The sequence below is a fragment of the Sceloporus undulatus genome, chromosome 4, assembly GCF_019175285.1.
Source record: "Sceloporus undulatus isolate JIND9_A2432 ecotype Alabama chromosome 4, SceUnd_v1.1, whole genome shotgun sequence".
Classification (NCBI taxonomy): domain Eukaryota; kingdom Metazoa; phylum Chordata; class Lepidosauria; order Squamata; family Phrynosomatidae; genus Sceloporus; species Sceloporus undulatus.
In genome coordinates this window covers 92,292,950-92,318,662 of record NC_056525.1, presented here as the reverse complement: position 1 = coordinate 92,318,662, position 25,713 = coordinate 92,292,950, and the positions used below count along the sequence as shown (strand labels likewise).

At 38.5% G+C, this 25,713-nt stretch overlaps 1 protein-coding gene across 5 annotated transcripts in view; it reads right to left on the bottom strand.

Annotated features, from left to right (window-relative positions):
- The window catches only part of LRRC7 (leucine rich repeat containing 7), a 255,262-nt gene that overhangs the window by 72,866 nt on the left and 156,683 nt on the right, over nt 1-25,713 (bottom strand). For all 5 annotated transcript variants that reach the window (XM_042461793.1, XM_042461796.1, XM_042461797.1 and 2 more), the window contains exons 7-10: nt 7,193-7,256; nt 6,221-6,295; nt 3,430-3,574; nt 2,434-2,506 (exon numbers count right to left, since the gene is read on the bottom strand). In XM_042461793.1, coding sequence (XP_042317727.1) covers nt 2,434-2,506; nt 3,430-3,574; nt 6,221-6,295; nt 7,193-7,256 — 357 coding nt within the window. The remainder of the gene's footprint in view (nt 1-2,433; nt 2,507-3,429; nt 3,575-6,220; nt 6,296-7,192; nt 7,257-25,713) is intronic.

Genomic DNA, 25,713 nt, shown 5'->3' with positions numbered 1-25,713 from the left:
GGACTTCCATGGCCTGCCTTTTATGTCTCTCGTCTTTTCTCTCCAGAGAGAAGATAGATAAAATGATTAGACTGCCCCATGGAGATGGAATGAAAATAATTCTCATCACCAACAGCAGGTGCTGTATCTGAGAAGCATCACATTAGATCGTACAACTGAAAATAACATTGTGGGTACAATTCATCTGGAGTTAAGCAGTCTTTAAGTTCCACTGATTTTTAATTAAGAATGTGTTTAATTCTTCAGTTGAAATCAATGGTACTAAAAGAAAAGCAGGCTGCTTAAACTGTGCTTGTGTCATGTGCAATCACACAAGTGCCAGCACAGAGAAAAATCTATCCCTTTTTTCTCCAGCAAAGGAAACTGATGAAAAGACTATTGAGAATATCACACGGAAGGCTTACCATGAAGATCCCATTATTTCCAAATGGCGACTCAAAGGATGCTTTACTGATGAGACAAGCAAGCGCCAACGCCTCCACTATGATTTAGTGATGGGAGAAGTGTGCGGTGGTGTGAATGCTGATCATGGGTTTTGCACGATTTCTGATGATTTAATGACAATTTAATGGGAGGTAAGTCTCCCATGTAATATTCTCCTATGTGCCTGGTGCTCTGGATGTAGGACATCTGGAAGAGCACTTCAGCCATGGATTAGAACACTGATGAAAGTAATGGTATGCTGTCAGAAAGATATTCTGCCTGAGATAACATCACTCTCAGCACTAGAGAGACCTTGCACATCCAAGATCAAGTTTCCTGAGTCAGTACTGCCAAGTGCAATCCACCATATCTTCAGCAAGTAGAAGATTCTGCTACAGTCTTCAAATCACAGTTTGTCAGATTCTGGGAAGTATGGATCTGTTGCTTAGCCAAGGGATGGGCTTCATGCTGAAAAACTCATGCTAACTGTTCACTTAATAGGTGAAAGAGAGAAGGCCTTTCCAGAGAAAATATTTCAGTATGTGCCTAGTAATTGGCTATCTAAAAAGAAAAGACCACAGTCAAACAGAATTTACTCCTCATAGCATCCAAGTTTATACATGTCAGCCTGTCCATTCTATTGTGGGGACATCTAGTGATGTCTAGAGCCCATGGACCTCTAGTTAGAGATGTAAAATTTCCAGAAAATTTAAAACCATGGAAAAAACTGGATTTTTTCATTTTTTTTGGGGGGGGAATGAAATTTTTGGAAAAACTGAAAAAATACATTTGCACTTTTTACTGATTGAAATGTTACTTTAGGAATATAAAATATGACTATGGATAATTTGTTTTGGCATAAAAGTATCACAATTGGTATATTAAAATACAGTGTGTTCAAACAATTATTACAAATGGAATTTACTTTTTAAAACAATTCTTTGTAACAAATGGAGTAATAATCTCCCGGATTTTGGTTTTGCTAGTTTATGTGGAACAGGCAATTAAAAAAAAACAACCAGAAGAAATCATTAACATTAGTAACAAAGAAAATTATTTTGTTATTTCTTCTCCACAGTATCAAATAGACATAAAGCACCCATTCCCATAAAAAGAATTGAGGTGGAGTGTGTGGAAGGGAGAAGGGATTAAGATTCAATTAATAGGCATGAAATTTTATCAGATTCATTTTCCAAGCTACATCCACACTGAATAAATATTCCAGTCTAACACCATTTTAACTGTCATGACTCAATGCTAGGGAATCCTGGGAATTGCAGTTTGTTGTGGCACCAGAACTCTCTGACACAGAAGGCTAAATGTCTCATAAAACTACAAATCCCAGAGTTCCACAGCACTGAGCCATTGCAATTAAAGTAGTGTCAAACTGCATTATTTCTGCAGTGGTGGATGCAGTCCTGGTTATCAGTGTCAGTTTCTGCTTCTGCTTTGTTATGTTTGTCATCATCACAGTTATCTTGGACTTCTAAAAACCAAAGGTTTACCCAGACTGAAACAAGCTTCTCTACCATTTCACATGTCAGTTTATTTCTTGATTTAGTGTGTTTCCAAACATAGACCAGATTTTTTCAGTGTCCCCTAAAGGAGGAAATGCATCTTGCTTGTGCCATACAGGAAAACAGAGTCAAAGGACCCCCAACAGATGGCCATCCAGACTCTGTTCCATAGGAGGACGCTCCACCACATTCCGAGGGAGTGTGTTTCACTTTGGAACAGCTCTCACTAAAACTGGAGTAAGAGAAAGGCGAAGAACAGACACTACCAAGCTATAGAAACTCTGAATGTTTGTTCTGCTTAGGCCCAGAATCCCATGTGTTGAAGAAAACTTTGGATGAACCAAGTAATGTCCAATGAATTTGTTATTTGTACTGCAATATTAAACAGGAGTAAGTCCCACTGAGCATTGTGGAATTTACTTCCAAGTACAGGATTGTGCTGTACTCTGTTGCTGATTGTAAAAAGCTATAAAATGTTTTCAGTTCAACTTACTTTCCAATGGCATTGGGCAGGACTGTGAGCTGATTGTCATCTACTTTTAGAGTTGTAAGCCTTTTCAAAAGCCCTGAGAAGAAAGAGTGAGAAAAAGAAAATATAAAAAAGGCATATTAAATGAGATGTAGTATTAGCATAGTCTTTCCTTTAATTGCTCTGTATCCACAGATTTTTTATCCACAGATTTAATCATCTATAGCTTGAAAATACTTTAAAATAATATAAATTCCAAAACCAAACTTTGATTTTGCCATTTTGTAAAAGGGATACCATTTCATTATGAAAATGTATTTAGTGGGACTTGACCATCCACAGATTTTAGTATCCACAGTGCATCCTGAAAACAAACCCCAGAAGATACTAAGAGGTCACTGTATTTTCTATGGTACCTATTCAAAGGAGGTTTATTTCAGTAGAAATAAACTGAAATGAGGATCTTTTAAGGTAAAAGGATTGTGGCAATCTATAAATATTTTTTAATAATAAATATTTATTTATATCCCGCCTCTTCTGATCTAATTCAAAGTATCAATTTTTAGAAATAAACAGCCAGGTGCCTGAAAGCTTTTGCTATTGACTAGTGCATGTTTTACCCATGTAATTCTTGTAGCAATAACAGTAAAAGTAAAATAACCAGTCATGCCATCTAAAATTGTTTTCCTATATTGTATATTTGCATATGTAGTTTCATATGCAATGTTCAGTTTAAAGACATGAATTTTCTGGAATGTGAGTCACACCAGGTTTATAGCAGAAACCTAAATAAATGACACATGTGCCTTCTACTACATGTCCTGGAATTAAAAGTACACTGGAGGAGGCATTATAGAGGTAAAGCTGCTAATGGCTCATGTTTAATGGCTCAGATAATGAACGTGGTAATGGTGGTAGGAAGGCTAAAATTCTTCTTTTATGCTCAGAGGAAATGCTTGAACATTTTGCAGTAACAGGTCATCAAAAATAACAGTAACATTCATGTTGTTGTTTATTTACCTATTGAGTCTGGCAGTTGTTGTAGCATGTTGGAGGACAACAGTAGATCTTCAAGGGCTTCACATCCTGATATGTCCATATCTATACTTTCTATCCTATTTTTTGACACATCCAAGTATACCAACTGCTTTAATCTTCCTATAGGCTTGATGACAACATATAAGAATACATTTAGTTGATCAAATTAAAAATTCACAGCAGTAACTAATATCTAAAAGTAGCATAATGTAATATTATGAACTTGCGCATTTAGTCAACCAACCTTCAATGGCAATGTATTCAATAAAAAGCATTCAGTCCTGATGTCATGTAGGGAAACAAAAAGGAATTCCTGATATTTGAAAGTCACAATTCTTCCCAATGTGAATATAGTCTCACATAAGGTGGGTCCTCAACAGATCACAAAATGCAACACATGCTACTGCAAGGAATGGAAGCTGATTGCATGCCCCCTATATTCCCTTCACCCTATTCCCTTAATTCATTTCTGAAATTTGAGCTCAGGTTTCTTGGAAGACCTAAGAGAAAAATAGAAAATAAAAACCACTACCTACTTTTAATTTTAAGTCACAATGCAATTTAGGCCCAGTACAGACTGATGGTTTGCGCCAGTCTGGGGCCGATTTTAGGGTTTTGTAGGGTGGGGCGTTCGGAGGCGGCCTGCCCTACAATCACCGTGCGGGCACCATGGTTGTGTGCGTCGGTCCATATGGGGCGTGCAACGTTGACATCCATGCAGCGTGGCGCCCAAACAGTGGGGTGCCGCGCGGACATCATCAGTGAGTGTAAGTGCGTAAATGGTGCCCTGCGCATGCTCTAAAAAGAACAGGTTCTTTTTAGGCCTCCCCGAGGCTGCGCAATTTGGTTGCTGTGGTCTCCATTCTCCTCATCTGTCTAGGCCCTTACTTTCTTCATGAAGCACAATTATCTGTAGCAGCTGCATGTGAGCAAAGCACAGGAATGTTGCTTTCATGTTTTATGATCTCATACAGATATAAACACTCATGCTCTTGATTTAAAGAGGTATTTATATATTTTACCCAGCTGTATCTGAAATTTTATTTGAAATCCTATACTGAAACATCTTGACTACCACAACCAAGATATCGAGCAGACTGAGGTAGGTGCCATTTATATAGTTACAAGTCTGTGAAGCTTCAGAATTCAGTGTGAGTAAGCCTTGAATATCATTTAGAGCAGGGGTAGGCAACCTACGGCCCGCGGCCCGGATGCGGCCCAGCGAGGCCTTGGGACCGGCCCCAGCCCGGTCCTGCTGCCGATTGCCGCCGGGGCTTTTGGCCTATCAGGAGGAGGCAGGCAAGGGGGGGCAAGCGGGAGCAAGCGACGGGCAAGGGAGGCAGGGGGGGGCAATTGTCTATAGAAGCCTCAGAAACATGCATTTATATTAACATTTTTTAAAAAATCAGCAATTTTTTTGTGTGTCATCCATTTTTTTTTAAAAAAGTGTCCTCCATTTGAAAATTTTGTCCCACATTTGTCCCGGTGTGTGTGTGTGTGTGTGTGTGTGTGTATATATATATTATTTAATTCTTTATTTTTTGGCTTTGGCCCCCCAGTTGTCTGAGGGACAGCAACCCGGCCCCCGGCTCAAAAAGGTTGCCTACCCCTGATTTAGAGGATAGATTTTTAGGCTTAATTCCGTTTTCTCCACCATCCGCTTCCATCATCACTTCCAAAACCAACTAGAATTGCCGTGCTTGAAAGTGAGATTACAAAGGAATGTTAAAGAAGCTGGAGTGGCACATGTCACATACTATCCTATGCCATTTCACAGCACAATGTTTGCCTTCAGACATGCTAAACTTCTCATGGCATCTGAACCCCTAACAATGATATTATATTGACTTGGATGACATGGACGGAGTCAGTCAAAATGCATGATCTGCAACAATCATATATGTAACAGCAATTGATACTTCTCTTTTATTTGGTTTGTTTCACAAAAGCTGCTAAAGTATAGTTTTTAGTTCTAATAGAATAGCTATTAGAAATCTGATTACTATACACTGGTGCCTCGGGATACGAAAAAGTTGGATTGGCAAAAACTGTTTCGGGTTACGAAATATTTTTCGGGTTACGAAATTCATTTCGGCGCGAAATTCAAATGCTGCAAAGTGCAGCTATAGGCTTTCCAGTGCTAACGGAAAGCCTTTTCGGGTTACGAAATTTTCGGGTTACGAAAGGAATGGCGGAACGAATTAATTTCGTAACCCGAGGCACCAGTGTATAGTACCCTGTATCAAAATTATTGGCACCAGATTTAGAGCTTCAGAAAGATCAGCACTGTGTCAGAGTGGCAGACACTTCATTATGCCAGACATCCTTTAATTATGCAGCTTGGGAGGCCTGCCACAGAAAATGTTTTCCAGCTTAGTTCAAGTTCACATGCATATATCTCCCTACCTCCCTCAACACTTCCTCACTCATTTGAAAATATATCTAACAATTTTTTTAAAAACCCACTTCTCTCACATGTGCCACTCCAGCTTCTTTAAAGAAGCAAATAATTACTAAGCAAATAAATTGGATCTTTCCAAACTAATCAAACATGTTCAGTGCATATGGGGAAAAGCTTACGATTTACTTAAAATATGTAGCAACACTAACAAAGTGATAGTTTGTACACAGACTAATGTGAACAAAATGTATATTCACGTACACATTTCTTTGTTATCAGCAATATATGATAAAAGCAACAAGAATACAGTATCCAAAACATACTGTACATTTATCTTATTTCCCCACAAAATTGTACAATAAATATCCGTACCCCCGGTAATGTTTGGAGTGAATTATTGTCCATCCATAATTCCTTTAGGTTTTGTATTTGTTCCAGAACCTCAGGCTGTAAAAAAAGTAGTTTTTATAAATCTAGTATTTAGTTATAGCAACACTTCATTACAATTTAGACCAACCAGCTTACATAAAACTGAACAGAACTTTGTTGTTTGTTGTGTGGCTTCAAGTCATTTCCAACATATGGTTACCCCAAGGTGAACTTATTGCAGGGTTTTTCGGGCAAAATTATTCAGAGGGGTTTACCATTGCCCTCCTCTGAGGCTGAGAGAAGATAACTTGGCCAAAGTCATCCAGTGGACTTTCATGGTTGAGTAGTCCAAAGATAAAAATAAATCTGTATCATTTATTCTAATTCAAACATACATCTTACCTAATGTTTAGGTGGAATCTTTTTTCCTGTAGTTTCAATCCGTTACTTCATTTTTAATCACATTTTAATTTTTGTGTTTTGTGAATTTTTAACTGATTTTTCCTAAAAACTATTGTAAGGCTCATTGAGTCCCAAAATGGGGAAAAGGCAGGATATAACAACAACAACAATTTCTAAACTATATAGTGTAAAGAATTTTTCATCTTTTTATATTTCTGTGCTCCAGTGCCCTGGAATAAAGGTTCATTCTCCAATTAAGTTACATAATCTATAGCACCAGAGATTCAGAGGGACTGTTTGGATTATCTCACTATTTTCCCTGTTTATATAAAATATTTCACATGCAGAAATAGATTCACAGCATTATTATTCATGCAAAGCAAGATTGTATACAGCTTTTCCGTGTATTGGAAGCAAAACAGTGAAATGTGGTTTCTGTAACGATTGGGATTCCCACAGGGACAATCCTTGCCAAAAGACGAAAATCCACAGGTCTGGGGCGTTTTTATAATTGAAGGATCCATCTGTGCAATAGCATTTTGTTTGGAAGTCTGTAAAACTAATTTTCCTTACCAGCTCAGAAAATTCGTTATTGCCTAGGTCAAGTCTCTCCAGCTGTGTCAGTTTGTGCATTGACCTGTAAACAATCAAAGAATGAACATGACAATTTTATCCAGCGATAACAATTCTACCACACTTTTACACTAGACAAGGTTGTGGGAGATGTTGGGTTTTTCTTAAAATTATATAAGGGCTCATTAGATAACACAATGAACACTCCAAACTGTTATACAGTAGTTATGTTTCTGAACAGAACCTTCTATGCCGTGATAGCTAAAACGTAAGTTAAATGTCAATTTAAACAAAACTTCCTAAGATAGTTTTGGATATATATCATTAATGATTATATTTTCAAATACCCAGCTGAAAGACCCATAAGCATTCCAAGGCACACATGGTAGTCTTGTATTTATAGGCATCACAATTTAAATGGAGGGGTCTGGTCTAAAGGAGCCACAAAACTGCACTCTCATATCCTCTAACTGTCCTGATTTGCAAGGGACAGCCTGGATTATTCCTGTCATCTTACTTTTTCAGTTTTTCTCTCCTCTTCCACTTTCTACCTCTCTTCTCAGCCTATTTCAGTTGCTACAAACTAGGTTCAAAGTATAAAAGTAGTTCACACCCAACTAAGATGCAGTACATACCTTAAGGGTTGGGTGGTGGCGGTCTGTTTGGCTGTGGAGGGATGCTGCCGTAGCCAAACTGCCTGGCGTCCCTCTGCCCCAAAAAGAACCCGGAAAAAATGGTTTCTTTTTGCGACAGTGCTGGCATGTCATGAGTGCGCCATTGGCACACTCATGATGTAAGGAACACACAGCGATGTGTATATGCTGTGTGTCCCTTATGTCAAAATGGTGGCGCCCATGCAGACGGGATGCCACCATAATGCTGCTGCCGATACACTGTAGGGGTCGGGAGTGTGCGCTTAATTCATGCTCCCAAACCCTAGTATTGGCACCGCTACACGCCTTTTGGTCTGCCTGTACTGGGCCTCAGTCAGCAGCAAGGGGAGGAGAGGAGGGAGCATCATCCTGTACCTCCCAAGGGATTCAGGGAAAAGTGTCTCCTAGCTTGTGCATTCTTCTTCATTAATAATGGTTGCTCATCTTTACTACACTATGATGCTGCTTATCCACACATGCCCAGGTTTTCATCTGTGAAATGTTGGAGAGGTTGCACCCTCCACTCGAAAAATCTTTGAAGGGAAGGTTCCATATGGACAACATCTCTCATGCACTTTTATAAGTAACCCTGGAGTGCTTTATAGCCACAAATTGATGGGCAAAATACAAACTCCTTCCTGCCAAGTGTGAGTTGTCCTGCCATCACTTTTCAATGGCCTGGTAAATATAAGGAAGAATAAGAAAAAGCAATGTGTGGAGTAACAAGCATTGGGAGAAGGGTTATATTTTACCAATGATTTGATCTAGCTTGACAGATATCAGGTATCAAGGAAGAAAAACAAATTAAACATACTTTGAAATATAAGGTGAGGAAGGTCCAGTCAAACTCAAGTATATCTCACAAATCAACCCAAAGTTTATAAAAGTAACACAGAGAGAGAGCAAGCACAGTACATGACTGTGAAAAAGGGAAGAAAAGAAGAAAGCTATGTGTATGTGGGACTGTGCTAATGGTCCCATTAGACTGGAGAACAGGCTACTTATTGCATAGTTATTGACACACACATTCCAATCTGTATAACTTCATTCTCACAGTATAAACTAATAGAATGATTCACTGTATTCCTGTGCTCCCCATATACTCTGTGAAATACAGTAACCAATTTTATTTTTATTTTTAGGGGGAAAAAAACCCTCCCCAATTCCATACCATATAAAATACGTTCTTACAACTCCAGAAAAATATTTTTCTCATAAGATTGCCATTCTACATTGTCATGCCACCCATGATTTCATTAGCCGCTATTCCTAAACTGTATGATTTACAACTTCTGCCAAAAGAGTTGAAAATCTCTTATTAGCAATATTTCATTGATCTGCCTGGGCTGGAACTATACACCCATTATGCCTTGAAAATAAATTTTGCAAGAGTTAAGTGTACACAAACGAGAGAGAAAAAACATTTTTAAAATGCCCTGCATTAACATTTCCCACTGTGAATGGCTAGGCTCAAAGGTGAAGTAATGCATGAGGCATGCTCTTCAGCTATTCAGAAATTTCCCTGATATTTAGAGTAGTCTGATAATAACAATACATGCTAATTACTGGTCATGAGTCCAGGAGATGCCCCCAGCCACTAGTCAGAAAGAAAATACCAGTGTGAAATAAAGTTGCACAGTCTGTGACAGTCTTCTGAGCAAGGAGGACTTGTTACAAACTGATCTGAAAACTCATCACTTTTTAGTACAGAGTTGGCTTGGAGGCCTAGAGAAAAACATGGAGAAGGGAAGTTTTCCAAGTGTATTGTCTTTCCTTTGGAAACAGATATGATGATGGGTCTAGCACTACCTGCCTAAGAACGTTCTGTCCTATAACGTGTACTTTGTCTGCATTACACCTGTCCAAAAGGGAACTGACACTGAATCCCACCTTTGGAGAAAGGCAGGATATAAATTCAATAAATAAATAGATAAATTAAAATCTGTCTTATCCATTACATGATTTAAAGGATGGGAAACCCCCCCCCCCCCTTATATTCAGTTGGAAAAAATTTCAATTTTGCATCTTCAATCCCTTCTTTCAATGATACAGTTGTAGTGTGTAAGCAGATTGTTACGGCTTGATTTATCCAGCTATGAGGGCAAGGGATGGAAATGGCCACATGTCTCCAAGAATCCTGACAGCTTATTCAGTCATCAGTAAAAGAGGTAATTCACTATTACCTAAAGATTAAATAAATTTGAAATAAGAAATTTATGTGCACTCACAGAAATAAAACATGCTGTTAATAATGTTAGAGTTGTTCAATGTTGTATCAAGTGAATGTTTGTACATAAGCATGAATGACTCCCCTCCCTTCCTGTCCCTCCCTCTCATTTTCCCATTTCACTCTCCAGTTTTAAAAGCCTTGTGTGATGTTCTCAACCTGGAACTTAAAACCCAGTGACAGCCTGCCACAAAGTAGGAATTTCTTGAACTTAAATTAATAGTCTAGGTTTTATACTGCACTTACCTTTTATAATTGCAAAATGGCTTTCTGACCACTTCTGGTCACTAGTAATGACCTTTAAAACCTTACATAGCTTGGATCCAACTTTTTGAAGGAGCCCATTATAACTGTAAGTTTATGAGCCCATTAGAGCTGTAAGATCTTCTGGAGAGGCTCTTCTCTCTGTTCTACCATCCTCTCACATTTGTTTGGTGGGAACAAGGGAGAGGACCTTCTGAGGGCATTTCTGTACATTTACATCAACGCTTAACTGTCTTCACTTCTCCTGTGTCAATTCATCTATTCAAAATCAGTGGACACATACAACACCATTGTGGTTGCTGCTGCTAATGAAAATGATGCCTAAGAAGAAAGTTTCTGCAAATCATTTGTGGCCACATATAAGTGGCCTCTGCACATTATTATCATTTTAAGCTGTCCATCGTTGATATGAACATACACACTTCCACTTTTGTCACATATTTCTGCAGGTGTCATCATTACATGCAGTCTCTGGCTAGTGAACAAGATGACACAGAGGGAGCATAGAAGTGTTTCATGGCTCTGCCCCTGCCATCTTTCATTTGCCATGAGCACAGGGCTTTGCACATTGCTGTTTGTGGAGATGAACAAAATTCAAAAAATGAATGTTCCGTAAAAAGCCCAGGAAAATAGGCAAGCCTTATCTGCACTTAGCTAAACATTTTAAAAAAAGATGTTAGAAAAACTATCTGAAACGCTTTTTAAAAAGCTGTTGGTGTGTGTGTGTGTGTGTGTGTGTGTGAGAGAGAGAGAGAGAGAGAGAGAGAGAGAGAGAGAGAGAGAAGGACAAATGTGTATGAGCACCCCAGCACAGAGGCAGCAAAGGAAACACATGCTCAAAATGGCACTACTAGCACTTTGTACAGACACTTGGGAAGTTAAAGCAGCATTAAACTGCATTATTTTTGCAGTGCAGATACCGCCTAAGATGGAGGATTAAATTCAATTGTTACTCCCAACAAGAAAAGACTCTGGATCAATAGAATTTCTGTAAGTGTTGACATTAAATTCTCATCGATTCAATGGTCCTGTTCTGGGAAGAAACAACAATTGGATTTAGGTCACAGAATTTTGTGTTATGTCATCCTCAGACTGCATATTAGCTCTTCAAATAATTTATCATTGCCACAGAATGGGCCTGGACCAGTATGGCAAAAGTGGAACTGACTGCAAAGACTCTAACAACTGGGAAAGGCCACACGCTGTATGCCAATGAAGGAGAGCAATGCAATGTTACAGATGTCTCCTGAGAAACAGTTGTGTTCCTTAAACTTACTCTTGGGTAGGTTTAGATAGCATTACAGATTTTAGGTGGGAGAGAGGCATGAAGTTCATGCTAGAAAAGCTAAAGGAGCAGGAAACACCTAAAGCCTCCTGAGATTATCTTTATCACAGAAGTAGAGGCAAAGCACTCAAAAGTATAATATATCAGTCCTTGTTAAAGCTGAAAATAGAACAGGCATCAATATTTATATTTTTGGTAATATAATAAAATGATAGAACTCTGTCCTAGTTTCTTATGTAGATATACATCTTTAAAACCCATCAAAGTAAAGGAGTCCCTCTGTATTACTAACCAAGGACACTTTTTATAATTGTTGCCATGGCAGGTAATAGCCTTACTATGCAAACATAACGAATCATAATTTTAGTCATAAATATTTGGTGCAAGAAAAAAAGAGGAAGGCAGGAAAATGTTCATACTGTGCCTGGATAAAGAAAGCACTTTTAATAAATCAATCTAAGCAGATCTTTTTTAAAAATCAGGTATCCATATATTCTTCCCAGTGGACTAAGAGCAACACAGCAACACAGAGCAAGAGCCATTTAAATTGAAAAAACAAACCATGAGTGGTGAAAATTAAACAATTCTTGCTCCACAGCTTTGACTGAAAAGAAACAATTCTTGCCACAGCTTGGATTGAAACCAGAACATACTTATTAGTCAATGCTACATTCCTAGGACAATAAATATATATAGACTTTACGCCTCTCTTGAAATATCCAAGCCACTATATTGCTTTGATCTTCTTTACAGAAATGGATCCCAAATTATTTCATAATGTTAGAACTCGCGCTTCAAATTTTGCCACAGGAAGCAAAGGTGCACACACACCTCTACAGAAGAACATGTCTAAAAAAACCCAATACCTCTGTTTCCATGGCATATATTTATGCCTTTCAAAACAGAATGATTGATACAAATAAAAGGATAGTGTACCAACTTTAAAAAAATTAAATATATGGAAAATGTCTTGTTTCTGTACTGCACTATAACATCCAGTCTTTCCAACACAAATATCAGAGACCTCAATAATATGCCTACAAAGTTTTCTGTTTTGGAATTTATAAGAATACATCTAAAAAGTCACTCCTGTGTTTAAAGAAATAGTAACATTGGCAGAATTTTATTTCTTTCTCTATGTATCCACCACAGCTATTTGAGACAGTCCACAGAGAAGTCAACAGAGTAAACTCGAGTGACTTTGGCTTCATCTCTCAGTTTTCCATATCTTATTGTAAGACAGAAATGCACACATCCCCCAGAGAGAGAAGTTCACGGTCATGATTTAGAGTATTCAGGCTCACTTCCCCATAGGGGACATGAGTATCAGTTAATGTCAACTGAGACGTGGAAACATGGGAATATGAAGCACAAGTCACTCTTGCTTCTTTCCTGGAATGTCTGATGTGGTCTCGCAGACACATATATATCTCCCTCTGGTCTCATGTCATTAATGTCTGTTGATTTTCAATCTTCTGACAGCGAATAAGTACTTTTTTAAAAAGAAATTTAACAATGAAGACTGGAGGCTTTAATAGAAATATGAAGCTTACCTACAGTTTTCCTACATTGACACTAATGTCACTTTATATTTATTGGTACTGTTAATGATTATAATAGCTTTAAAAAATATTCCATGTGATATAGTGGCTGCTTCAACTACATTATAAATATTGATCTTCACAATGTATGGCTGTGCCTGTGAACTGATAAGTTTCCTGGGAACTGGTGCAGGGTACATCTAAGCAGTTCACACATACAGAGGGCAGATTTTCTTCTCCAAGAAAATATGCACATCCAAAACCACAGCAAACATTTTGCACAAAGATCAATATAGCAATAGGCAGCCTCCATCAGCATGTAGTATCCCCAAACTGTTTTGGTTTCATAGTATAGTGTGGGAGAACTACCTCAACACAGTCTATTCGTGCTGATGCTCCTGATGCTGCCATTTCAGGTGCTCGAAAACGTGCTGCCTTCACATCCTCTGCTGTTGGTGCCATTGTACTCTCCCAGGCGATGGGGCAAGGGGCACACTCTGGATCTTCAAATGCTAAGATGAGAAAAATCAATTTCAATGCCCAAAAGATGGAACTGCTAGAGCAGAAGTGGTGACTAACACTACCAAATGGATTATGGCACTAAAGAAAGAGCTAATTTATAACAATAGGAAAGAGTTGGAAACTAAATTTTCTATTTTTCTATGTCATATTAAACAAAATGATAAATTTGGAGACTGACAAGAGATGGGGGTATTTTTCCCACAGGTTTAGGCCCATATAGGCCCAAAATCAAGGCAGAAAAAGGAAGATTATTCTTTGCAGCAAAGTGTTTTCAGAAAGTTCTTCATCAAAATAGTCCTCCAATTCATGGTGGTATAAAATCATTTGGCAATTAAGGAAATTAACCTGAACAACTAAAACAAAATCTTAGTTTTAGTTCAGAATCCTAACCCAGTTTCTCATGCTTAATGCTTGACTTGTTGAAGTCACCATCCTCTGATCATGAGATTATAATGTGGCAAACATTCCCTGTGATTGAACCCTAACCTAATGAAATGTAGTATCTGGGCCGTTTCAGATATTCTCTGGAAACTGATCCCCCACTCCACTAAATACCAGAGGAAATGTCCAGCAAGTGAATTCAAAATATAACAATGATAAGAATTGAGATTCTAGTGTGAGAGAAACAAACAAAAAAAGAAATAGTTCAGATAGGCTGCAGTCCTATGCATACTTACTTGGAGTAAGTCCTAGTTTAGCTTACTTCTAAGTAAGCATGTTTATGACAGTATTATACAGAAAAAGTTAAAATCACTTTAATATTCTCATACAATTACATCCTTCTCCAACCTCTACTCCTACATTCACCGTTAATAAGAAATAAAATTAAAACAAAACTATTTGGTACAAAACATGTGAAGTCATCTTTTTAATGCTTTCTTTGTCGACAATAATTACAGTTAGATACCATATGCAGAAGACATATAGTGCTATATATGCTTACCACCTCAGAATAGGGAAACTGAACTAATATGCAAGCTCAATAATAGGCATGAAGAAAACTAATACATTCAGATTAAATAAGGGCAAAGAATCCCATTATGGGAGAAAGGCCGGCTATAAATTCTTGAAATAAATTAATAAAATAATATAGTGATACTCTAACTGAAACAGGCTGCTGTTCAGGAGAGATAATCAGTTTCATATGAGGATGTATTCCTGTTGAAAAGTCAGATTTGTGGGGCAGAGAGGAAAAGGTGACTTCTAGATGCCAGGGTGGTGATTGTGGCAAGCAGTGTACTTGTTCTACTTTGACTAGTACACCAACTGAGTCTGTCCTTTGACCAGCACTACATAGGTCTTCCCTTGAACACTATTCAACAGTTTTGCTTAGTGCAGAATTTTACTAAATATCCTGTCTGATGCTAAATTTTACGGTTATATTTGTGGGTACAATTTCAGACACTGGTTCTGATCTTTTAGAAAGCCTTGTAGATAAGCCAAAGCTACTAGCCTGCAAAATGGTTTTATGCCTGCTGAGAGGCTAATAGCCTATGTTTTCAAGCTAGATCTAGCTTCTGCATCCATCTTTCTATTGACGATATTAGCCTGTTACCAGGCCTATGAAACAGCTGCCTCCTGTTAAGCAAGTTTTCAGAGGAACAATGGATAAATCCACTGCTCTGGGTAAAACTGCTTACCTGCCATCATGTAATTCTAGCCTTATGCCTGCATAAGAATTTCCTGTTTCTTCTTATGACTACCAGGCTAATTTAAAGCTTTAATGTCTGTGAACCAACTTTTTTTTTCAAGAACATTTTTCTCTTATATAAAATTGCTGGCTCTTTGATATAATCTGAGGACAGCTTTTCAAATTTATTGATTTATATTTTGTTTATTGATTTAATTTATATCCTGCTTTTTGAGTTATGGATGGTGGTGATACCAATAGTGGAACTCAGTAGATAGAACTCCCCATTACATGATACTTGATCATCATCTCTATCAGCATTTCATCATCTGAAAACTTTTTAAAAAATCTGGCAAGATTTTGATTACTGTTTAAAAAGTATTTTCTATCAATGAAATTACATATATCAACAAAGCAGTTTCCCCTTTTCCCTAGGGTCCTTCCCCACCTGCTTAAAATCTGCTCTTGCAAGTTGGAGGAGTCCCTGCAGTACATATTGGTGTGTGTAAAAGATGGAGGGAAAGATGAGAAAAAGGGAAAGCTTCAGCGGCAGTCTTGATTTTAATTTTAATTTCTATGCTCGTTAAGATTTGTTTGATTTTTCCTGTTTGTCTTCATTTTTTTTCGTAATGAATATATTAGCTCTGTAGATATTTGTAGATGGTTCTCCACTTGGAGAAGAGAAAAGTTTTTGTAATTAATATATTTGCTTTGTAGCTATTTGTAGATGTTTTGGAACCTCTGCTTGGAGAAGAGAAACAGGTTATATTTATTTAAAAAATACTTCTGTTTTATTGTAAATTAATCCTTATCTAGGCAATTAAAAAATAAATAAAACCCTTGCACTGAGTGACTTAATCTGGGATATTTACTTGCCCCATGAAATTCTATGGTATTGCATAAAAATGTTTCAAGCCAAGAGAAGTGTTGTGGGTACAGAATCAAGGCTGTTTCACAAAACCCATACATTCAGAGTAAAAATACAGATGGTCTGGGATGAAATGTTTTTTCTAATAGCTATTAGTGGATGTGGACCATAGTTTTGTGTTGGAGGACCTAGAGATTCTTAGAGAGGTTTTCTCTGAAGTAAAAAAAGTGGGTTTTTTACATTTGCAGTTTTCCCACTTCATGAAGTTGTGCAGCCCTAACCCCAGTGAATGTGGAATGCCCATTGTACTTTCATCAGTTAAAAAAAGTCCTACATGGCAAAGAGGTGAAGTCTGGGGACACCATAACTGTTCAGGTGACAATGCCACAATTAGGCTGCAGTCTAATTATCTGTGAATTCGGCAACAAAATGTAGAATCTGGTAAGATTCTTACATATAGTCTAGTGGACTAAAATATTTCACCTACCTGGATGAGAGCCAAGGGAATATTATTCTCTCTAATATTTATCATATCTAGAAGTTTAAATTTTAAAAAGAAGCAAAAGTAACCAGCTGTAACCAACTTCAAGCAAGTACAAAGTGCTCAACAGCAAGATGTTATCAGTTGCCAGGGGAGGCACAGATGTCTTCATGACCTTTTCTACCATTTAACTACATAAAAGTATGACAGGTTTAGGTTTTGGGAAAACACAAGAGACAATCTGGTGCTTTCAGGGTATTTAGGTAGGTCTACTCTACATGGACCTAATCATTGGCTTTAGATCTGAGCGTTGAGACAATGATTTATCTATCCATGACTATCAATGACGTTTATCATTCTGGTTCTCCAGGGATGGCAGAATGGGTCCAGCACGGTGGGAAAGAGGCAGCAGGATCCAAATACAAATGAAGATGCTTCCAAATTCCTGATGTATCCACCACTATTTAAGCTCAATGAATGAACATCTCAATCACTTCTTTCAGCATTCCCAGCAGGATGAAATAATCAAAAGTGGCCAGTAGGAAGTCTTGGCTCAGGAAGGTCTAATTTAGTCTTGCCAGCTGATTGCAGCAACCTGCCCCATATATCTTTCCTTCCAGTACTATATGCCTCATCACTTATTTGATATATATCCACCTTCTCTCAGAATGAGGTAGCACTTCCTCTACGGGGGGAGATAGGGTGAGAGGGCTCTCCTTGGTATGATGGTAGAGACCCAGATGGCTGGAAAACAGAAACATGAATACAGTGAGAGTGCCCAGTCCCTCATCCAGACATAAGGATCTTGTAAGACTTTTATTCCATCTTGGAGTACTCATTAGCACAGCCCACCTTCATGGTGACAAGCATAGCAGCTCCTGGAAATGCTGCTATTCCTCTTCTGCTGCTTTATGTGTAACCGTTCTATTGCTGACAACTTGTTCTCTTCCACTGAGATTGGGCTCAATGGCAGGAATCCCATGGGGCACTAATTTAGTGTAAAAACAGTTATACTTTTTCATATGTTTTTATGTGTTGACTTTAGTGCAGCGAGGTGTTTTGTACACTCTCTCACACACTGCTTTTGACTTGGCAAGGAAAAGGCCAGCTATTCAGCCTTTGGCAGCAGGTGGAATCACGGCTGTGGTGGTCACTGAACAACTGGTGATGTAGTGGGATCAAACATAACTACACAACTGTATATTTACAGTATTTTAAAAGTGCATAGGAATTTGGCCACTGATTACAGACTGAGGTTGGGCTGAAACTCAGACAAGATTACTGTAGCAAGTCTCATTTATCAGAGACAACTCCATAACAGACAGCCAATGTGGTGTAATGATTTGGGTATTGGACTAGGACACTGGGTCACCAGGGTATGAATCCTGGCTTGGCCATGGAAACCGACTGGGTGGGTCACACTCTCTCAGCCTCAGAGGATGGCAATGGCAAACCCCCTCTGGAGAAATGTGCCAAGAAAACCCTATGATTGGTTTGCCATAGGGCCACCATAAGTCAGAAATGACTTGAAGGCACACAACAACAACAATAACAACATCTGCATAACAACAACAACAATTTTGTTCTTGTTAATACATGGAAACTAAATGATGTGGAAAATACAACAGAATAAATTCCAGTCTTGTATTGTTTTACATTTTTGTTGTTGTTATTATCTGGAAACACTTTTTAAAATATATTGCCTAATAATCATTCCATTTTATAATGATCAGTTAAATTAATCTTGTTTTGAAAACCTTTTCCTTTTTCTTATAGTAAATTACTTATTTTATCTTATGAATTCAGAATAATGGCTATTACTTCTCTAAATCAAAGCAATGCACTTGATATCGCGTTCAGTTCTCACAGTTTTGCCCACTTGCACTGTACTATGAAGCACAAGAGCAAGCTGCACAGACAGATCTTCATTGAAAATAATTCTTCAGTGGCAGTCATCCCAAATCAATTAATCACAGTAAAAGCCATATTTAATTATGGAATGCTACAGCATATTGAAAATAGATTTACATTAATAGATATTACTTTTTGTTAATAAATATTGAACTGTAAGTAGTTTAGTCTAAATTAAAGCTACATTTCTTTCATTCAGTAAGAAATTAAGTAAAGCTACCAGCAAATTAACAATTAAGCCCTTGAAAGGTAATACACATAATGAATCCTTTTAAATAACAAACATATTTCTAATCAAATATGAACCTGAACTGAAGTTTGAGCCAGATCCTTGACTCTGTTTGTAGCTCAAGATGAAAGAGACATCTTGATTGCATCACAAAACATATTGAAAAGACAGCATTATTTTTGTTGGTGTCATCCTAGTTCTCCATGTATCAAACTGAGCTGGCAATTAAACATATGAAAAATGTAAAGCTGCAAGGCAATATGAATATCCCATGACTGGTATAAAGCTTTTTCTAGTACACTGCAACTCTGCCTTACTGTTATGTAATGTATATGTAATCCTGTATTGCTCTTGTCAATAAACATGGAAAAACCTTTGACAGACTGATTTGGAAATTCTTACACAACATGGTGCAAAGCTTCAGTCTCCCTTAGAATTCTTATTGAAAAGGTTCTTTACCTTTTCAATAAAGGCTCTTTATCAAAGAACTCAGCATGTGCCATGTTGATCTTGGATCAAAGCAGGAGTGCTCATGGACAGTGGTCCCCAAACTTTTTCAGACTACCGCCCCCTTTCCTTTTGGGCAGCAACCCTAGCACCCTCTCCAGCATATATTTTTTGATATTAAGTCTGGTCCTATTGCAAATTCAAAACAACCAATCTTGGTTGCTGCTTTCGTGACAGCCAATCACTTTGGGAGCAGCAACCAAGCAGCTGGCTGAGCAGCAACCAGGAAGCTTCTTGCTTGTACCAGCCTTGCAGCTAAGGCTGGCACAGGCAAGAGACTTCTTGGTTGCTGTGTGACTGGCTGTTCAGTTGCTGCTCTCATTGTGCCCTGTCATCCTGGGAGCAGCAACTGAGCAGTGACTGAGAAGCTTCTCACCCATGCTAATGCAGCAAAGACCAGTGCGGACAAGCGGCCTCTTAGTTGCTGCTCAGTTAGCTGCTCAGTTGCTGCTCGCAGGGTGACCAGGTGCAAGGGAGAAGCTTCTCCCTAGAGAGAAGGTATTCTCAGTCCTTCACTGGAGGAAGGTGCAACTGGTGTGTAGAGGCCACATGCTCTGGACTGGAGACTGGTGTGGGCCAGAAAGGGAGAGATTTTAACTACAAGATTTGCTCCAAGAAAAAGGACTCTTTCCAAGAATTGAGCACAGATACTCCTTTCCCAGAGACATGTCTTCCCCACACAGCCTGTCTGATGAAAGAAAGCAGGAACAGCAATGCTACCTCAACCTGCTAGCCAAGTCCCAGCAAAGCTCACAAAGCTTAAGCAGGGTCTCAAATTTGAAAGCTCCTTTTTGCTGCCATTTTGCCACTGCCACCATGTGTTCTAACTCTTTGATCCAATCTGTCCCAAAATGGTGCCACTCTGAGCTACAGAAGCAATGCCATGTGCCCAAGCTTTGCACAGTTTTCCCAGCTGCCACTACTAGTGAAAGACGCTGGTAAGGGAGTGAACTCACATTGGCAGGCAAAGAGTGGGAGACACCACTACACAAAATGATCAGCAAGGTTGTGTGGTGGTTTTCTGGAGAACCTGAAAAGAGGTTTAATGCAATCCTCACCTTCACTATGATCCTAAAGACTTCTCGTTCCCCTTGTCTTTCTTGCACACCAAATACTTTGACTGAAGCCCCCTTCCGCTTCCCTTTCCTCTCACCATCCCCTACTGCCTTCTTTCTACCTCACCACACCACTGGATCATTCTACCACCTGCATGGAGGGGTGTACCATCTACTTTGGGAATCACTGCTCTAGAATGAAGAACTACATTACACAGTAATTGGCTTTCATCCAAGAGCACCCCTGCTTTGAACCAAGATCAACATGGCACATGCTGAGTAGTTTATCCATGTATCATATTATCATATTAATATTTATCATATTAAAGATGCTATTTAATATGGGACTATAAGCATAAAATAGCAATATGGCATGGATAGATGATAAACTAGTGTTATTACATTCAACGCCTCAACATTCTGGCCCCATCTGATGAGCCTTATCAACATCTTGTGTCAGTGACTCTAGGGTCACTGACCTAAGTATCTTTTGCTGTTTCTTACTAATACAGCAGCTTCTCAGCTTTTAATTCACTGGTGTTTTTGCTGTTTGTTGCCATAAAGTTGACCTATGGTGACTCTATGAATGAGAGACCTCCAAGACACCTGGTTATCAACAACCCTGCTCATGTAACCTGCATACAGCATTTCAAATTCAAGGTGATGACTTCTTTGACTGAGTTTATCTGAGTCAAGCCTTCCTCTTTTCCTACTGCTTTCTGCCTTGCAAGTCATTACTTTTGTAATAAGTCCTGTCTTTTCATGATATGTTGAAAGTACAATAGCCTCAGTTTGCTTCTAGAGAGAGTGCCAGTCTCTTGGATTCTAGGTAGAGTTCAGGCTTTATTTGCTTTTGGACCCATTTATTCATCTTTTTTGTAAACTTTTTGGTAATCCATGGTATCTACGGAACTCTTCTCCAGAACCACATTTCAAATTCTCTTCTTATCAGCTTTCTTCATTCTCCAGCTTTCACAACCATTCATATAGATTGGAAATATTATGGCATGGACAATCCTAACTATGGTATTCAGTGGTATATCTTTACACTTGTTGATCTTGCCCAGGTCCTTCATCACCACTCTTCCAAGTCATAGGCCTGTTACAGACAGCCAAAATAAAGCTGCTTCGAGTCACAGTGGAGATATGGTGTTTCAATGATGCATGCGTCCTAAGAGTCCAGAACTCACACCAAAGCCATGCTCTAGCCCTAAGGACTGGAGCATGGCTTTGGTGTGGCTTCTGGACTCTTAGGATGCATGCATCATTGAAACCCCATATCTCCACTGTGACTCGAAGCAGCTTTATTTTGGCTGTTTGTAACAGGCCAAAGTCTTCTTTTGATTTCTTGCCTATAGTCTTCATTGTGATCTAAGACTGAGGTAAGGTATAGAAAACCTTTTATTATTTTAATGTCTTTGCATAAAATTATGTAAATTATCATTATTTTTGTTTTCTTAATGTTCCACTGTAACCTTGTCATTGCTCCTCCTGTCTTTGCACTTCCAGTTCATAGTGTTACACCACAAATATATTTTCATTTATATTTTCATACAGCATTTCAACTCAAATTGGAAGATCACTTAAAAAGCAGTCACAAACAGCAACAATAAAAAGACAATAGTTAAGTTGCTGAACAGATGTATAGCGATATGTTCAAATGCCTAAAATGCCAATGAATATGCAAAACAACTTCTTTTTATACTATCTGCAGAGGGTGGCTAGGTTTGTTTGTTTGTAACCTCAAGTCTCCTTCTAAATAGCATAGTTTGTCTGAACTAATCATCCTGAATCAATCATGTCTGGATGTAGAAGTATCCATCCATGGAAATCATGAAATAACCCCAAAGAAGTACAATCAGTATTAAAAGCTGGGTTTTTTTGGTAGCACATTGAAGCCAATTAGCCAATCTCTTAAAGAAATGCAACACAAAGGACATATTAAAAACATGTAAATATAATTTAGTCCAAAAAACCCTCTTAGAATGAAATTCCAAAACAGTTAAAGAATCAAATTTAGTAGTAGGAATCAAGATTCTGAGTTAGAGGTCCTCTTCTATTAATAGAAAGGAATTATTGTCAAAGGTTCCCAGTGTAGTAGTTGAGTGAACATGCTATTAAAATAGAGACAAGATTATTGCCTTCATAATTAACTAAAGATAAAACCCATATGGCCTTAAAACTACTCCAAGAAAATGTCATGTACTAAAGAAAAAAATTACAATTACATATGTTATATAATCCAAAATTATATCTTTATGTAGTCTTTTCTTCTTCAAAGGCCCTCATCATCTGGATGACATACTACAACAGTTTTACAGTTGTGTTTCTTTGCATTTCTTTACTTCTGTCTCTCTCTTTCTCTCCCTGGCAGTTACGTAACATTTGCAATCAGACTTCAGTTTTGTCTCTCTAGGTATTGAGTTATAATATTCTGTAATACTGATTCAAGTGTTTGCATACATGTAGTAACACACACATGCATACGCAACAGGCAGTGCTAGTAGACACAAGCAAGCCTGAAGGTTGAAGAACTGCAAAAAGACTCTGAAAAAAGTTGGGAGGGAGTCTGAAAATAGCTCAAAGAGAAATTAGTGCTGTTAACAGATGTTATGCAAACAGAAGTCAACTGGTGAAGCTTATATTTATCCTCCTTATTAAAGGCCGTTCCCTCCAACTGTCAAGATTTGGCAGGGATAGTCCTGTTAATCCTTTTTTGTCCCACTTTTCAAAATACACTTTTAATATGTCCCAGTTTCTCTCTCCTTCTCCCATTTTCCCTCTTTGTCCCCAGTTACTTCAACTGCTGCAAACAGTTTTGCTCAAAGTACAAAAGAAGATTTTCACTCAGTTAATTCAGAATTGGGGAGAGGAGAGGGGATTGTATCTTCCCAAAAAGCTCAGGGAAAAGCAAAGCCTTTCCTAGCTTGGGTATTCTTGCACACTAATAATTGTTGCCATCTTGACCACACTCTGATGGTGTTTGGCCATACATGTCCTGGTTTTTAGCTGTGAAACATTGGGAGGTATCAAATAAGGGTAATATATTGATGCAACAACGGTGCTCTGAATGCTTGGAATAGTCAAAAATGCATGATTCCTTGTATGGAAAAGATTATGTAAGGCAACTCATTCCAGCACCTCATGCTGCATTTCATTCACCACATCTCCATGGCCTCTGTTTAGGTCTGCATATGTATAGTCAGATCCAGCACTAGAATTACAGAGAGTAAGGAGATTATCACATTGAATTTAAAGTGATTTATCCCCAATGGGATAAAAGTGGGTGTTATCAGGAGCTGTTTTTGAAAAGCGGATGGATAAGTGTAGCTGGGATCTGGGCTGCATATGGGTTGCACTCGGCCTGCTGTGACTGCATGCAATAACACTTGCTTTTAAAATTAAACACAATTTAATCCCATCAGGGATAAATCACTTTAAATTCAATGCAATAATCTCCTAAAAGAGCTGGCTCACACAGCAAATTATGAGGCAGCAATAATAGGTGTTGTCCAAAGTCCAAAGGGGGAGAGAAGCAGGCCAGCAACAACAGGCCTCCGCCTGCTAAGAAGACCAGGCCTCCTCCCGACCGCCATCTTGCTTGTCTTTATTGCACATTGTTGATTTTTATTGGGTTTTGTGAATTGTTTTTATGATGTGTTAATTTTTGTGAACCGCTTTGATCACCTCGGAAAAGCGGTATAAAAATAAAACATATTATTATTATTATTATTATTATTATTATTAAGTGTGGTTGTTGGAAATATTCCATTGCCAATGTTGAAATAAGGTTCATCTGCCCCTCTGGTCAGGTTCTCTCCATGGAAGAGACAAGGTAGCATTTTGGCACCCTGTTTCAGGCAACAACATTTTAAAGGTCAGATTATTTTAATCCTCAAGAGTTAGGTTCTTGTAGAGTTATTGTAAAAATAAACATACAAGAAAGCATTTTACAATATTCAAACATGAAGTTGTAAGCAATGTCCCTTAATTTCTCCCACCTGCCATGTACAGGGGTCTCTATGTGTGTGCGTTTGCAATCAAAAACATCTGAGATATAACCCCCCCAACAGATATACACGGCACTTTGCCACTGGGGTACATTTTTGTTTCAGTCAGTGTAACAGGACCAAAAACAAAACAAAACATCCTAAATATCATTTTGTGGTTGGAAAAAAAACCTGGTATGAAGACTCAGATAAGAAACACTCCTTCCCCTACCGAAAGAGAGAAACTAGAAGACAACAGTAACCTATGGTCCTCCACATACAATGTAAATTCAGGGGTGGAGAATGGCTGTGCTTGACATTTCTGGATTAGTACTTTAGAACAAGGTGCAGTCACATACACACAGTAGTCACACATGCCTTATTCCTTCCCCCAAGCAGTATTACAGAACCAGAAGCTGGTACAGCAGCCATTTCCAGTTTTATTTTGGTGCTATGGTGAAGCTCATGCTGATCCCAGGGGAGGAGAAATGGACCCTGAACCCCTGAAATCTGTCAAACACTGCTTTGTGCTGTGTATGTTTGGAGGGCCAACCTTCTCATTCTCTTTCACGTAGCCATCAGTAAATAGCTATAGATGGGTATCTTTGATCAAATTAAGAAGCAGCATTTTCATGAAAGATGGAATGCAATTCAGACAGCTTTAAACCTTTGAGACCTGGCACTTCCTTTACAAACATGGAGAAGCAAGAAAATTGTATTTCTCTTCCAGTCTATGAATAAAATGAACACAGCAAGAATGTGAAATATGACATATAATTGTAGATGTTTTAAGAACACTGTACATTTATTTTCTTTTGAGATGAAATATGTATGTTTCCGGGTTGTGGTTCTTTCTGTGTTGTCGTTTCTCGAGATTCGTTTGGCGTGAGCTTTCAAAAAAGGCGTGTGTGTGTATATTTCGCTTATCCCAAGCAAAAATAGCATAGTGATCAAATAGTCTAAATTCTGGACTTTGAAGGCCAGATTCAAGAGTCAACAGTATCTACATACATTTAATCCCCTACTGTTTTGTCTGTTGTCCTCTCTACTCTCTGGGGGACTGTCCCTATGTAAAACACTTAGATGCCCATGAACATGCGTGTATTATTATTATATTGTATTATTATATCTAGTCTTAGAGGCAGTGAAAGGACAGACCCAACGCCGTCGGGCCCGGCCTCGATTAAGAAAAAGAGCCCTCCTTCCAGTCGATCTGTCTTGGTCCAGGCCTCGGAGGGAGAGAAGAATGCTGGACCTGATTCCCTTCCCCTCTCCTTTTGTGTCGTGTCTTTTAGATTGTAAGCCTGAGGGCAGGGAAACATCTATTATTCCCGCTGCTGTAAGCTGCCTGGATTCCCA